This window comes from Haliotis rubra, unplaced genomic scaffold, assembly GCF_003918875.1.
Source record: "Haliotis rubra isolate DU_JTF1 unplaced genomic scaffold, ASM391887v1 Scf241, whole genome shotgun sequence".
NCBI lineage: Eukaryota > Metazoa > Mollusca > Gastropoda > Lepetellida > Haliotidae > Haliotis > Haliotis rubra.
This window is the reverse complement of record NW_025766459.1, coordinates 746,738-763,406: the sequence shown is the minus strand read 5'-3', so window position 1 is coordinate 763,406 and position 16,669 is coordinate 746,738. Positions and strand designations below refer to the sequence as shown.

The 16,669-nt window shown below is 44.5% G+C and overlaps 1 protein-coding gene across 10 annotated transcripts in view; it reads right to left on the bottom strand.

Annotated features, from left to right (window-relative positions):
• Nucleotides 1–1,451: 1,451 nt before the first annotated feature.
• LOC124278756 (dystroglycan 1-like) overlaps nt 1,452–16,669 on the bottom strand; it is a 94,974-nt gene continuing 79,756 nt past the window's right edge. For all 10 annotated transcript variants that reach the window (XM_046714521.1, XM_046714524.1, XM_046714526.1 and 7 more), the window contains one exon: nt 1,452–7,108. In XM_046714521.1, the coding sequence (XP_046570477.1) occupies nt 4,799–7,108 (2,310 nt within the window). In that variant the 3' untranslated portion in view covers nt 1,452–4,798. The remainder of the gene's footprint in view (nt 7,109–16,669) is intronic.

Here is a 16,669-nt window from a genome sequence, read left to right as displayed (position 1 = left end):
ATTAATATCGGTCGTAGGCTGTTCTCCTGTTGCATGCTGACCAACCGGCAAAATATGGGCCTAGATCGACCATGTCAATTTTGCTGTATCCACTGTAAACAATGGTCACCGGAAGATACGAGCCGAAACACACTAGACTGCCTTGAACTTGGGGTCAGATCAAGGAAGGCTGGTGTCAATACCATGTGTATATTGTGGACCCAAAAAAAATTGCAATAAAGTACAATGCCCACCTTTCATTTAAGCTTTCACAAGTCACCCTGAAAAAATTAGCACACACAGAACAGCCCATTTAAACAAGGCACTATATTCTCCTATTTTCCTTGACCAGTTTTACCTTGTCACGTGCCCGCCATTGAAGACCCTGACCTTCACACGTTCATCAGTCACATATTGGTGATTTTGTCGCCTGTGAATTTATTGTTGTATCTTTGACAAGAATAGAAGTTGGGTGAACATAAAGACATGAAACATTTATGAATACCAAGTTTATTGAAGCTCTAATCTAACTGTAAAAAACATTTTATATATGGCTCTCGATCCATACTCTGGATGTGAACGGCATTATTATTTTAGAACCTACACCGAAACGTCCGTCTTACTGTAGCAAAGAAATCCACATATTCTTATCCTTCCTGAACAGCTTTGTTTCAAGGAATTCCAATTGTTACTTATTGGAGCGAATTCCTTGCGAATGTAGGTGAATGAATGCTAATGCTCTCACGAGGTAGGATCCGTGTACAAAGATAACACCATAGGACAAGCTTACTGGGAAGTCGGTCTCAGTTCCTGAACCACAGTATTTTCCCTTCCACCCACCTCTTTCTGTGACGAAAACGCCCAAAGGGAAGCAAATCTAAATGTCCTTAGGCTCTGATCTCCGAGCTGGATCACCTTTTCATTTTAAACTGAGTTATTTGTTTCTATCAACAGTATATACTGCTAGTATACAAATAGGATTACCAAGATATAGGCGCCAACTAAGCTTCCTTGGACAGGTCTGTTTCAGGTCTCGGTGGAACTTGTGTCTCTATATTTGAAAGAACATGTTTGTGTTTTGTTGGTTATATCTGATGACATGTGACATTTTCTCTGTGGCATGTTGACACATCAGCTGTGGTGTACTCACCTGGTTCTGTTCCTCACCTCAGGAACATCAACACCAGGGAGGTGAGTGAATGGTTTTTAGGGCACTTTAAACAATGTTAATCAAGTATGACTGGACACCAGAAACGACCTTCCCACTTGGTACCCAGGTGGGGAAGATGAACCCAGCACTGCAGACCGTGACAACCACCTGTCTACCCCAGCACAGACACCATGAAGGGTACAGTCAGTCATGGTGATAACTGCTGTTGCAGGACAGTCGGTCAGCAATATGGAGTTGCTTGCCTGGTGCCATGTTGCCATCCCAACAACTTCAGGTACCAGAAGAAAACACAAACAGGTGGTCATGTTTTACATATTGCGTTTATTGAATCGGGCTAGATGGTACACTGACAAGACAGGTTTATATTTACGTATCGGTACAGTAATGACAAATCTTCACTTGAGGGATCAGTTCCCTCAGTCATTCATTTCGAGCACACGCTTTGTACAACATGGTAACCGCATCCACACCGCAGCAGCAGACAATGTACTACATCTCTTGAAGCTAGCTACATGTAACACCTTCCTCACAACCAATGAACTCTGAGGAGATATACATCACACATTCTAATCCTTCAATAATTAATGGAGAATTCTTGAAATAATGGCCAGGTTCATCTCATCTGATCTCCCCCGAGTGCTGGTACATCACTGTGTTATTCAGACGTTTACTTCTTAACAGGAAACATTGCATCCATACAATTCCCTCTTCAGATCGTGATTTTTTCAATTTCATAGAACATTTGGAAGGACTGTTGACTTAGAGGGCATCAAATTAGAGCCTTATTGTTGACATATGGATGAGTGTTTTGTTTTTAATTATGTTTCTCATCAAGGTAAATACAAAAGGCAAGAAACTACAATACCTAGTCTTTCTTTAATGTATATTTCATGGTAGTAACTTCCTGAATTTTCTAAGTCAATCCAGAAACAGGAAACTACAGAAGTGTTTCATACACCCTCAGAGTTCCTGTTGACAAGGTGTTCTATTCTTTTGGCAGTCACTGAATCTGTTCAGAACCAGAAGCACACAGATATATACAACCAACACAAGGCTGCAGGTACAGGACTTTTGAAGTCAAGTAGAAAAGTTTTTTTTAAATCACTGGAGAAAGGTATGAGTATGTGGAAAGAGACCTGCACAGCTGAAACTATGGAGGACCACGGTGCTAGCCACACAGACCTCCACAACTGGAACTATGGAGGACCACAGTGCTAGCCACAGACCCCACAGCTGAACTATGGAGGACCACGGTGCTAACCACAGACCCCACAGTTGGGACTACGGAGGACCATAGTGCTAGCCACACAGACCTCCATGGTGTCAGCTGAGGAGGTCTGTGCGGCTAGTACCCTGGTACAAGTGAGTAACGGGTCATCTTGCAATAAGAGCTCACACATTCCTCACACATATCAACATGTTTACTTAAATGTACAACATCAACACCATTACCATTGAATGGGAGGTTTACATACTATAGGCAGGAGGTCTGGAGAGATGTTTCTTGGTCAAATGCACCAAACTACATTTAAAAAATATAAATCATGAATGACTGGATAGTTCGGAACTGACTACAACTCAATCCTCCATTAAAATGACTGATCCGATACAATCATACACCTGTATTTGCTCAAGTTTAGGATTCAACGTCCATTGTCTGGTCACTGTGGCCAGGGGACGCACTGTTCTCAGTGCTGACACCTGTCTATACACAGACGGAACTGGCCTTAGCAAAATAAAATGACTCTGCCAACTCATAAATGCTGGGTTTATTAGTTCAAAAGAAACAAATGCTGGAGCCACCTTGCATTCAACACATGAAATAAATTAGAATAAATGTCCCAAGTTTGATAAAATATTTTGGGAAAAAAATCTTACCTGTCATTTTGCGCTAATATCTGCGTTACTATGGATACCAACACATGAGCACATTATGCTTGTATTACTTGGGCATGTTAGCATACCTGAGTGAACAAAATCTCAAAACTGATTCTCACCCCTGACCTTCCACCAAGTACAGTGACCTTGAAGAAGGGAAGATTTGAGAATCAAGACGTGTGAAAAAAAGCTAAGCTAAAGACAGCTAAATGACACTATGACAAGCAGATAATGAAGTCAGTCGATATATTGGCACAATATTGCAACATCATCAGTTATGAAATAAATACAGGAACATACAAACACTGATGACATTGATTAATAAACTAGGCATGATTTCAAAACTTACACTCAACACTGTGCCTTGTCTGATAATAAACAGTGAAGGGAGCCTATCAGTGAGGCTGGACTGAAGTACGTGATCAGTCCACCCTCCAGACAGGGGATGCAACAAGTAGGATCTATACAATCTGTGTACTATATAAGCGTAAACAAGGTACACTCACAATGATTAATGATTCTATGTACATAGACCTGCACCAACTGAAATCAATGACAGCCTCAGCGGCTGGTGACATGTTATTATTCTGTACCTGACATAATATGTCATCTTATTATGCAGGCAAACCTTGACCATTACAGTAAAATAGCATAAATCCCCCCCAAAAAACTATATGAATTTTTCACATGAAATAATTTTTTCAGCTCTTTTTAACAAATGGTCACGTTATGGTCAAAGGTCATGTTCTATTGCCCATAAAGGTCAAGGCTTCTTCTACAACAGAACACATTCTACAGTGCTGCTAGCTTTCTATGCTGACAGTAGATAATACACACAATTGCAGACTAAATGCTTGCATTGGTAAACATAACTCAACCTACCACTGGATTTCATACCCCATCTGATTGTTGGACACATTGTGACTGAGCTCACAAGCTTCAACTGAACCATGATTTAGATTGTACCTCTTGCTTGTTGACTTGCTGCAGGCAGAACACCACAGATCATGACAATGAGCTTTTTTTCCGATTCAATTTCAGCAGTATCAAATATCAATTTTATCAAAATAATCTGATGTCATAACAACAAATATGATTAGAAAACATTCTAAAAAAACAATGTTAAAATCCTCTTTTGAAGCTAAAACCTACAGTAAGAAAACTCCATTGAGTGACTCTTGAGTCCAGTTCTGCCATCCAATTAGTTAGTCCCCCCGCTACAGGTTGAGTATTATAACAATCTCCTGAGATGACTAAGACAACACTGACGTTACACATGGCTGACCCGAGTCAGGTACTACAGTCTACCGTCATCAGTCCCTGCATGTATCCACAAGGCTTCCTCCATGCAGATATGCAACAACTTGGAAGCCACAGTTTCTCCTCAGTTCAGCGACACCCAGCTTTAACATATAAGAACCATGAAGTCACTGTCTCCTCATAAGGCATAAATGGCATGATCAATAATGCATGCAGATTTAGTGTCCCACCACAAGTAAAGCACTGATATTTCAAGTTGCTAGGGTACAATTTCATCTCCAAGATTTCTTTCAGCTGTTACACTGGTATGTGCAATATTTCAAACAATGCTGTACAATTGAAATTTGTCAGAATCAGGATCCTGATAAGAAGAATGAAGAAACTGCTCCACGACCCCAAAGTCTGTTCAAGGCAATGCATAGTTCTTAAACAATAACAATCCTCAACAAATCCACACCCCTGTGTTGTTCCTCAATCTTCTGACGACACCTCTCGGAGATGAGGGAGAGTTTATGGTGGGATGGAGGGAGGTTGGCTGCGGTATGCTGGTTGGGGTACGTGTGGGCGGGGCTGCTTGTTGCCGCTGGATGCAGTAACTGGTGGTGGCGGCTGGTACAGCGGCGAAGTGACGTTCGTGTCCTCTATATGGTCATCATGATCAAACTGAGGTTGTTTATGATTCACAGGAGGAGTGGAGCCTTGACTATCACCTCTCTGATACTCTGGAGGAGGACAGGGGGGCTGTCCTTCCATTAACAAAGGCTTGCTACTATCTGTAGGCTTTTCATCCAGTTCATCTTGGAATATTACTGGTACGCCCTTGTTTACGAATGTGTTCTGGTCCTCCAGGTTCATCTTTCCCTTCCTCTTCTTTCTGTACAGGATGCAAGCGATGAGGAGAGCCAGCAGCAAGATGGCTACAATCACTACAGCTGGCACCACCGTTGTAATCCAGATATCGTCTGACTGAGCACCGCCTGCAGATCCTGCCCTCACACCCTCAGTCGTGGTTGGTTCAGGTTCCGGTGTAACTGGTGGGTTCTCATCTACCGATGTGTCGTCGGTTGTGTCCGTCCCATCTGGTGATGAAGGGTCATCCGTGTCATCTTTGGTTCCTGGTAGGACAGGGAAGTTGGGGTCATTTTCACAAGCTCCAAGCGGAACCACTCCAACGCCCTTCAGGTTAAAAGGTTTCATGCCTCTTATCGCTTCTTTGTTCAGTGATCCATCTTCCTGGACAAACTTGGACATCATAGCCTTTATTTGATCAACAGGACAATCTGGGGAGGCAAGATCAGTGTTGGTCCAGGACACAACAGTTGAACCTTTCGTGACACTGTTCATTTTAAAATTTTTAGCATTTCGCTCACCGTTAAGCTTGGCTACTTTATTCAGAAAACTGATCTTGTTTTCAGTACTGCTAGAAAACTTCTCAAAATCATAGTCAAGAGTCATAGAGACTTCATGGTTGAGTTGACCAGATGCTGACCTTGGGTCTGGTATAATTGTGATGTTGAAGGCAGTCTTGGCAACGGTGTCTGCTTGGTCAGCGTTATAACCGATCAGGTTAAACAGGTGTTTGCCGATGTTCCCCTCCAAAGGCAATCCTTGGATCAGCTGCTTCTTCATGTCAAACTTGATCCAGTAATCAGACGGAAGAGCAGTTGTGGTGTTGGCCATCAGAAGCAGTCTTAGTTTTCTGGTATTTCCAACTCTGCAGTCATAGAACGTATTCTCAGGGATCTTGTACCTAATGACTTCGCCTACAGAGTACATCATGTTCTTCATTGGTTCCTTGACAACAGGCACTAGATCCCTGCAGGCTCCAGATTCTGGTTTTCTAGTTGGAGCATCAGTAGGCATTGGCACAGACTTTGAAGGCATCACATCAGTCATCACATATGTCTTGGTTGGCAAAACCTGTGTCTTTGTCATAGGCTTCTCTTCTGGCATAACAACAGAAGGTTTCATGCCACCAGGAACCTTTGTGGGCATCACAGGACTGGCAGTCTTCTCCATCGGTGCCATTGTCTTTGTTGGCTGGATGCCGAATGATGGCGAGTCAAGTGTGGGCACAGGTCGTGTCATGGCATCCTGCTCCGTGCCTGTAGCTCGGATGGTGTCAGTGGGACCTCTTATAGGCAGGGTGGGTGTGACGGCCGGGGTAGCAGTTGCCCGTATGGCCTGTCTCTTCCGCCTCTTGTGTTCCTGAAACCTGCTGTTTGTAACATGCCAGACATGGATTGGGTAGCCAATGGCATCGGCCATGACACCATTACTGGAGTCTGTCTCCACCTGCTGGAGGGCTTGCATATGGTCCTGCTGTACCCTGCCACATCCGACCAGCCATGACACAAACGATCCTGGAGTCTGGAGAGTTTTGGCATCACCAGCACCAGACACCAGAGCTGAGGCGTCTGTCAAAGGCTTCTGTCCAACCTGACTGAGCTTCACCATATCTTCGGCAAGGTTCAGATGAGATACAAGTTTTGTGAGGATGGCAAGCCTTTCCTGCGCACCCAGATTATCAACATCAACATCAACCACAATGCTCACAGCAGTCTCCGGCTCGGATCTCTTACAACGAACAGTTTTCGGGCCACCTTCCTTGAATCGTAAAGTTGAACCTGCAGCTGGTCCAGTGTCCTCGTTCACAAAGATGGAGAATATGTCCTTGGCCTGTTCACCATTGAGTCCGACGGCAACCACCTCGATGTTGTACTGCCCAAGGTCACTGGATGTAGGCAATCCCTTGAGTAGCTGCTTCTTCGGGGAGAAGACCAGCCAACGTGGTAACGAGTCCTTGCCAGCTTCCATCACCTGAAACACAACAAGACACCTAAAGATGCGGTTTGTTACATTTGTAGAGCATAATTTGTAGGCATTTCTTCATTTACAAAGGTGTGTCACAGAGAGCTATGACAGACAGTTGTACAAACTAGCAAAACAGATATGCTTTGCAGAGTTGCACCCCTTTGCTTATTGACAAGGTCAAGGCCACACATCCCTGAAGTAACTCATTAATACATTAGTCAGCAATACGGTTACTCAACTTATTTTTCTGAACCATAATTTTCATATACATCCCCCCAGGCCATAATTAAGGCAGAACTTTGGGGTTGTCACAGCTTGTACCTACTATATATATACTACTCAAAATAGGTTAGAGAATCATGTTACTACAGTTAATCTGATAGACAAGTTTAGTAATATGAAAATGTAAACAATTTGATGTTATATAATTTGTTTGAGTTGCATACATATGGACCAGAGGTAGTGAATTACTCTTATCCTCAGGGCAGTTCCCTGAATATGTAGACACTGACTGAATTCCAGGGCATCAACTGCACACAAAACAACCGAATTTCCTTGTAAACCTGGTATCAAATATACCAGAAACAATTCTCCCTTCATCTCAGTCCAGATACATGCAGCAATAGATCTCACACAATCAGCACTTATACATAAGAACAGTTTCCACTTGTCAAGTGGTCAGGAAGCCGGTCCTTACGATGATCGCCTGACAACTACCTCCAACAAGAGTACCACTTTAAGAGGCTGCCGCTAGAAGTCACTGAGTAAGTTCATATCAACGCTCAGTCATAAGAGAAAATAATGAAACACTGGTGCCTGTATAATACTTCTACCTATGTGTAAACAAACCCATGTTTAATATGGCAAGACACCCTCCTCAACCAAGCCTTTGAATCTCATGACATCATGAGCGTGGGAGCAGGGCAAGGCATGTTGGGTGTGGGAGCAAGGCAAGGCATGTGGGGTGTGGGAGCAAGGCAAGGCATGTGGGGTGTGAGCGCAAGGCATGTGGGGTGTGAGCGCAAGGCATGTGGGGTGTGGGAGCAAGGCAAGGCATGTGGGGTGTGGGAGCAAGGCAAGGCATGTGGGGTGTGGGAGCAAGGCAAGGCATGTGGGGTGTGGGAGCAGGGCAAGGCATGTGGGGTGTGGGAGCAAGGCAAGGCATGTGGGGTGTGGGAGCAAGGCAAGGCATGTGGGGTGTGGGAGCAAGGCAAGGCATGTGGGGTGTGGGAGCAAGGCAAGGCATGTGGGGTGTGGGAGCAAGGCATGGCATGTGGGGTGTGCAAGGAGCAAGGCAAGGCATGTGGGGTGTGGGAGCAAGGCATGTGGGGTGTGGGAGCAAGGCAAGGCATGTGGGGTGTGGGAGCAAGGCATTTGGGTGTGGGAGCAAGGCATGTGGGGTGTGGGAGCAAGGCAAGGCATGTGGGGTGTGGGAGCAAGGCAAGGCATGTGGGGTGTGGGGGAGGCAAGGCATGTGGGGTGTGGGAGGAGGCAAGGCATGTGGGGTGTGGGGCAAGGCAAGGCATGTGGGGTGTGGGAGCAAGGCAAGGCATGTGGGGTGTGGGAGCAAGGCATGTGGGGTGTGTGGGAGCAAGGCAAGGCATGTGGGGTGTGGGAGCAAGGCATGTGGGGTGTGGGAGCAAGACATGTGGGGTGTGGGAGCAAGGCATGTGGGGTGTGGGAGCAAGGCAAGGCATGTGGGATGTGGGAGAAGGCAAGGCATGTGGGGTGTGGGAGCAAGGCAAGGCATGTGGGGTGTGGGAGCAAGGCAAGGTGTGGGGTGTGGGAGCAAGGCATGTGGGGTGTGGGAGCAAGGCAAGGCATGTGGGGTGTGGGAGCAAGGCAAGGCATGTGGGGTGTGGGGAGCAAGGCAAGGCATGTGGGGTGTGGGAGCAAGGCAAGGCATGTGGGGGTGTGGGAGCAAGGCAAGGCATGTGGGGTGTGGGAGCAGGCATGTGGGGTGTGGGAGCAAGGCATGTGGGGTGTGGGAGCAAGGCGTGGGGTGTGGGAGCAAGGAAAGACATGTGGGGTGTGGGAGCAAGGCATGTGGGGTGTGGGAGCAAGGCATGTGGCGTGTGGGAGCAAGGCATGTGGCGTGTGGGAGCAAGGCAAGACATGTGGGGTGTGGGAGCAAGGTGTGTGGGGTGTGGGAGCAAGACATGTGGGGTGTGGGAGCAAAACATAAAGTGATACAGGGGTATGAACAAGATAAACCTATGAATTTAATCAGGGCACACCAGGATTCAAGTCAATGATCACCAATTTCTGGACATCTTAGGGATACTACGCTGCATGGAAATGACGACCTTGTGTAATCATATGAGCAGATTATGTTTAATTCTGATTGAGAAATTCCTGGCAAGAATAAATACTGACATCAAACAGTTAAAATCTAGCCATCCTTGATGGTTAGGTAACCAAAGGCGTTGCGATGTAAACTTTGATGTGGATGGGCTCCACTAGGTGTGACATGGGACGAGGTTGTAAGACCTGAAAGTGTGCATCTCTGTAGCCTCGACACACATCTCCATCATCTATCTTAAATGTTTTATCAGAGCCAGAACAAATGACATTTTGTCAAATCCAGAAACCACCCTACAACTCAACTCCAGGATGACATGTGCCTGAAGTCATTTCAAATCTGAGCCTTCAATTTATTTCCATTTCACTTCCCAGCTCCTGCTTCAGTCAGCTGTCCGTGTTAAACAACACGTTCAAACCATATGTGGCAGGAGACTGATTTCAAAGTCATTCTAAAACATCATGAAGTCTTTCATGTTGGTTTCCTGAGTCTGCCTACAGAAACACATGTCAAAATAGGAAATGATCTTTTCAGAATAACCCTTTGAAACACACAATGAAATGTCGACAAAAGTGGTAATATTTTTATTTCCCAGAGCTCCCAAAATGGCCACCACCCATGTCCCATGGCACTGCGTGATAGGTTCGCTAATACCAGGCATGCCACAATAATCTAATTACCGCAGACTTGCAAACAAAATGCCAGGAGTCACAAGACCGAGACTTGACAGAGAATTGTCACAGTGGGTCCGACATGGCCGACTTTGAATGTCTGAGTGGAAATTGATCGGTGAAGATGCTCACACTGCAAAACCCAGTCCACTGACAGATTGTATAACTTGCAGCAGGGGTTGCTGGGCAAGGGGAGCGGTAACTAAATTGTCAGTTCCATGACAATGAGAGATGGAAGCAGCATGGATGTTGAAATGTCAGACCAACTGGTTACACTGCAGGGGACTGCATGTGTGTGTTGTAGTCAGGTGACCTTTACATGGCGGAAAGTGCTGCTTGTTTGTGGAAGCCGGCAATATTCGGGTTGATTATCAATGTTAATAACTGAGACTTTGTGGCAGTCGGCAATATTCGGGCTGATTATCAATGTTAATAACTGAGACTTTGTGGCAGTCGGTAATATTCGGGATGAATATCGATGTTAATAATTGAGACTTTGTGGCAGTCAGTAATATTCGGGCTAAATATCAATGTTAATACTTGAGACTTTGTGGCAGTCGGCAATATTCAGGCTGATTCTGGCCGTTAATAACTGAGACTTTGTGGTAGTCGGTAATATTCGGGCTGAATATCAATGTTAATACTTGAGACTTTGTGGCAGTCAGTAATATTCGGGCTGATTATCAATGTTAATAACTGAGACTTTGTGGCAGTCGGTAATATTCGGGCTGAATATCAATGTTAATAACTGAGACTTTGTGGTAGTCGGTAATATTCGGGCTGATTATCAATGGTAATAACCGATTTTGTGGCAGTCGGTAATATTCGGGCTAAATATCAATGTTAATACTTGAGACTTTATGGCAGTCGGCAATATTCGGGCTGATTCTGACCGTTAATAACTGAGACTTTGTGGTAGTCGGTAATATTCGGGCTGAATATCAATGTTAATACTTGAGACTTTGTGGCAGTCGGTAATATTCGGGCTGAATATCAATGTTAATACTTGAGACTTTGTGGCAGTCGGCAATATTCAGGCTGAATCTGACTGTTAATAACTGAGCCTTGACAAACCAATGGAATGATCAACAATCCCTGTCTTCGACTGACAATGACAGACTACCGGCTAACTGGCCATTCAGTTGGCTGTGAAAAGCATGTAGTGACTTATCAAGGATCCAAGACTAAGTGACCTGTGTAGGGAAAGGGGACAAAAGAAAGAAAAAATGTATTTAAAATCGGAGTGTTTTAAAAAGGTACTATTTTCAAAATTCATTGATATTCTAACATTGAATTTTTCATGTTCTCTAAGCCCTCCATACAACCATTTCACGATCACATGCACCAAGTGATGATCATATACTCCACCTGATGATCATACACTCCATCTGATGATCATACATCACATGATGATCATACATCCCATCTGATGATCATACATCACATCTGGTGATCATACACTCCATCTGATGATCATACATCACATCTGGTGATCATATACCCCAAGTGATGATCATACTCATATGATACAGGGTTATTTTTTCACTTCACTTTGGAATTTATTGTGCATGTCAGGATGCCCTGAATAAACCTCATCAACCAAGTGATGTATCTGGCAGCAGAGGAAACAATACTTGATTCACCCATTCCCTATCTTCCCCCCCACATCTGTTTGTGACATCTCCATGTCATTTGTTATATTTATGAGCCTGACAACAGTATCTATATCCACTCAGTCCAAACTGTACCAATGGGCAGCAGGTATACAGCAGGATACACCCGTCGTATCTCCCGCTTGAAGGTGTGCTACGGAGGTTATTACCGGCACCGGCGCTATCTGCGGTGAGTCAGTCTGCAGCGCTATCATCCCTCCACATGTGCCAAGACAGCATTCCAACACATGCGCAAGTTGTTTACGCGATGTTGCCATTGAGACAAACCTCCCTCCATACACTGCCCCTCCCTACTACTGAGTGTAAGCTATAATTATCAAATGTAGAAAAACAGGTTGTTTATGAGTTCTACATTTTTACGCAATTAGGATGTTTAAAAAACTAAAATACCATCGGCACCCCTGTGAGGTATAGTGTAAAATCTGGCAGGCGTGAGCCTGACAAACAAGTCCAGTCTCCCATTATTTACTCAGAGGTCCTGATACAGCCTGTGTCGGGATCACATCAGTAACACTGGGTAGATGAGGGACAACAGGTACATGTGTTTGCCCATCTTTCCCCAAACATCCAGGTTTGATTCTCTACATGTGTTTGCCCATCTTACCCCAAACATCCAGGTTTGATTCTCTACATGTGTTTGCCCATCTTCCCCAAACATCCAGGTTTGATTCTCTACATGTGTTTGCCCATCTTACCCCAAACATCCAGGTTTGATTCTCTACATGTGTTTGCCCATCTTCCCCAAACATCCAGGTTTGATTCTCTACATGTGTTTGCCCATCTTATCCCAAACATCCAGGTTTGATTCTCTACATGTGTTTGCCCATCTTACCCCAAACATCCAGGTTTGATTCTCTACATGTGTTTGCCCATCTTCCCCAAACATCCAGGTTTGATTCTCTACATGTGTTTGCCCATCTTCCCCAAACATCCAGGTTTGATTCTCTACATGTGTTTGCCCATCTTCCCCAAACATCAGGTTTGATTCTCTACATGTGTTTGCCCATCTTCCCCAAACATCCAGGTTTGATTCTCTACATGTGTTTGCCCATCTTCCCCAAACATCCAGGTTTGATTCTCTACATGTGTTTGCCCATCTTCCCCAAACATCAGGTTTGATTCTCTACATGTGCTTGCCCATCTTCCCCAAACATCCAGGTTTGATTCTCTACATGTGTTTGCCCATCTTCCCCAAACATCCAGGTTTGATTCTCTACATGTGTTTGCCCATCTTCCCCAAACATCCAGGTTTGATTCTCTACATGTGCTTGCCTATCTTACCCCAAACATCCAGGTTTGATTCTCTACATGTGTTTGCCCATCTTCCCCAAACATCCAGGTTTGATTCTCTACATGTGCTTGCCTATCTTACCCCAAACATCCAGGTTTGATTCTCTACATGTGTTTGCCCATCTTCCCCAAACATCCAGGTTTGATTCTCTACATGTGCTTTGCCTATCTTACCCCAAACATCCAGGTTTGATTCTCTACATGTGTTTGCCCATCTTCCCCAAACATCCAGGTTTGATTCTCTACATGTGTTTGCCCATCTTACCCCAAACATCCAGGTTTGATTCTCTACATGTGTTTGCCCATCTTACCCCAAACATCCAGGTTTGATTCTCTTCATGTGAACCCCACTCTTAATGCGCCCAGTATGATATATGATTACAAGAACATAAAGTTTACCATACCAGGATACAATTCTGACTTGTCTCACTTGCTGCATGTTAACTGCTCTCAATGTAACACACACTTATTTGTCTTTGGAATTCACAGACCACTAGACCATAGTGAAGGACTGGTGCTGAATTAACCAGCCCCACATAACTGACCGATACTGGCGCCGCACAAAGCCCATTACAAGTCCCTGGTGATGCTGCTGGAATATTGCTGAAGGTAGACACTAACAATAGACAGTAGATCTACATGTCTAGATATGGATTCCAACAAGCCAAGAGCACACAGTGTATCTGTAGACTAATGTCTGCCTCCAAGCTGCCATGACGGTTTCCTCTGGCGCCATCTAGTTCTTTTTTCAGTCCTTAGTTCTATTCTTATTGTTACTGACCTATATATTGCCAATTATGGAATGTTTTTCTTGTCCTGGTGTGTTCTATTGTTGTGTTTGAGTGATGTATTGATTGAATCTGAAGAGCGAGAGTGTTGGCAGTCGACTGACCACATCTGGACAGTGGAAATTACTTGCCCCCTTGTGAGCAGTCCTACAAAAACATTTTAGATCCAATTTGCAGATTATTTTGTATGACTTTGCTAAACATCACTGCTTCACCGTTTGGTTACTTCTATTCCAGAAATTCCATGGTAAACAGAAATGGTGTATCTCAATTGATTAATACATACAGTCAAACCGAACTGGACTATCTTAGAAAAGGAAATACAAGTGCTAAACTTTTAGGCTAATCTCACGTGGAACTATTTTAGTTGCTAGGTGTATTCTTTCACTTGGCACTTGTTTTTGTAGCCAGAGCTCAACAAGGCTGACAATAATCAACCACTGTAATAAGAACGAAACCTTAAGAAACTACAGAATGTCAAAGAATCTACGCAGCTTTTTCCATCTCACATGGCCAGTAATTATTTTTGTTGCCCCTTCCAACAACACAGCTTGTTGTTCAACTTGGGTGTCGGCCATGTTGGTCAATTCCCCATGGAGGTCGTGACATAACTTGCTGAACTGTCTGATCCTGGCAGTCCCTCCCATCCTCCCCCAACAACCACAACTCCAACAACAACCACAACTTCAACAACAACCACATGAACACCTCATTGAAGCACTTTGAAGTTAAACTTAAATTATCTGACATGAACACCACATATGAGAGATGCAGGGCATGAGACAATATTCCCATGGTAAAATGACAAGTAATTGTTTTACACAGATGGAGTGATAGGTCCCCAGTTTAACCCTTGATGTCCTCCAGTGGGTTGGATAGGGAGCAGTGTGTGTGTGTGTGTGCGAGCGTGCGTGCATGCGTGTGTATGTGTCTGTGAGATAGCATCTTTGTTATGAGTTTCAAGGAACTCTTGATAAGAAAGGAAATATTCTCTTTGATCTTTTCCAACATAACCAAAGTCAGAGCTAAAACAGTTTAATTTTGACCCTACACTTGTAACACTTAGCTTCCAAACATGCCTTCTCAATCTATGGACAACCTGTTTCCTCTACAAACAGTTTAATTCAGAAACTACAGCAGCGTATTTGGTCCAACAACAACTGGCCTTAATCCACTTTTGGGCCAATCTGCCACCAACAAAAAACAGAACGCACCAGTAACGGCCAACATAGCAGGGACGTTATCCATCAGTTAGGGAATAAAAACCTTATAAAATGCTGGGTGTTGTATCATCTTACAGGTTCACTCCATTATGCCAAAACATGTCAAGTTTGTACAAACCATCAACACATTTCCTGAAGTGATTCTATATGATGGAAATGCAGTAAAACTGTTTACCCCAAAATATAAAATATTTGTGTTAACCCTTCCTCAATACAGCAAATATACAAGGTGCACTATGTCTTCCCTCCATACCGACGTTTACCAGCATCCGGGTACAAGCCCTCCCAGGAGTGTCTGTGGAGCTGTCAGTTACAGAAAATGGGGTCTGTTTGCTATATAGCTACTTATTCTGTTATTCTACATGAGTTGTGCTGGACACAAAGATGGGTCTCATGATGAGAATCAAACCAAGACCAGCTTCCTCGTGGATGAACACACTGTCTGCTGGACCACCAGACCCTGACTGCCTGGTTTACATGGCTCCAGACATGGGAGGCTATTTACATGTCATTATCAAGTGCAAACATGGGGTTAATTAACCAATTAGCTTATCCAGACTCCAGCGATAAGGATGCATGATACTGACATTCATAGACTGTCTAGCAATACAGGATAGTTCCTGTCTCCGAATGTTGGACTAGAATTATTTCCTGTTTGATAAAGCACTTTTAAAAAAATAACATTTTTGATAATAAGGAAGTCATGAATTAAAAAATACAATTTATCATCGAGGTTATAATGCGCAGCCTAGTGGATCTGCATCGAGGTTGTAATGCGCAGCCTAGTGGATCTGCATCGAGGTTGTAATGCGCAGCCTAGTGGATCTGCATCGAGGTTGTAATGCGCAGCCTAGTGGATCTGCATCGAGGTTGTAATGCGCAGCCTAGTGGATCTGCATCGAGGTTGTAATGCGCAGCTTAGTGGATCTGCATCGAGGTTGTAATGCGCAGCCTAGTGGATCTGCATCGAGGTTGTAATGCGCAGCCTAGTGGATCTGCATCGAGGTTGTAATGCGCAGCCTAGTGGATCTGCCTTACAGGGGATTATGGTCCTGTATGTTAGTAGTGGGTGATTTATCAGTATTTAACTGCCAGATGATGAGGACATGGGGAGATCAAGCCATACATCACGCTAGACCAGTGATAGGAACTGTACCAGTGATAGGAACTGGACCAGGGACACAAGGAGTATAGCCCCACCCTCCCCTTGATACAGGTAGACCCTGGGGGGTGTCAGTCACTGGGATGGGGGAGTACATGGTCAGATCTTCAGGGTGGTGATTTATATGGGTGGGTACATGTGTACACCACTGTGACAGGGACTGGGGGTGTTATTCTGAACCCAGTGACCTAGTGTCCGGCAGGGGGGATACATCTCCCCGTGGGTGGGCATCAGGGTGTGTCAACGACAGCAGACACCTCCCCCAGACAGTGAGTGAGACAGGGATGCTGATACACTTACAGCTACAAATAGCCAGCACTCCATGCTCTCAGAAATGTCAGATAAGCCTCCACACAGTGTTTGAGGATCTGATTTATAAGGTAAGAGAAGAGCAGTCTCCCAGTGCTAAAGGATAAACACTGTCTGTTAAGTTCTGCCCAGAGGACCCCAGAATTGTG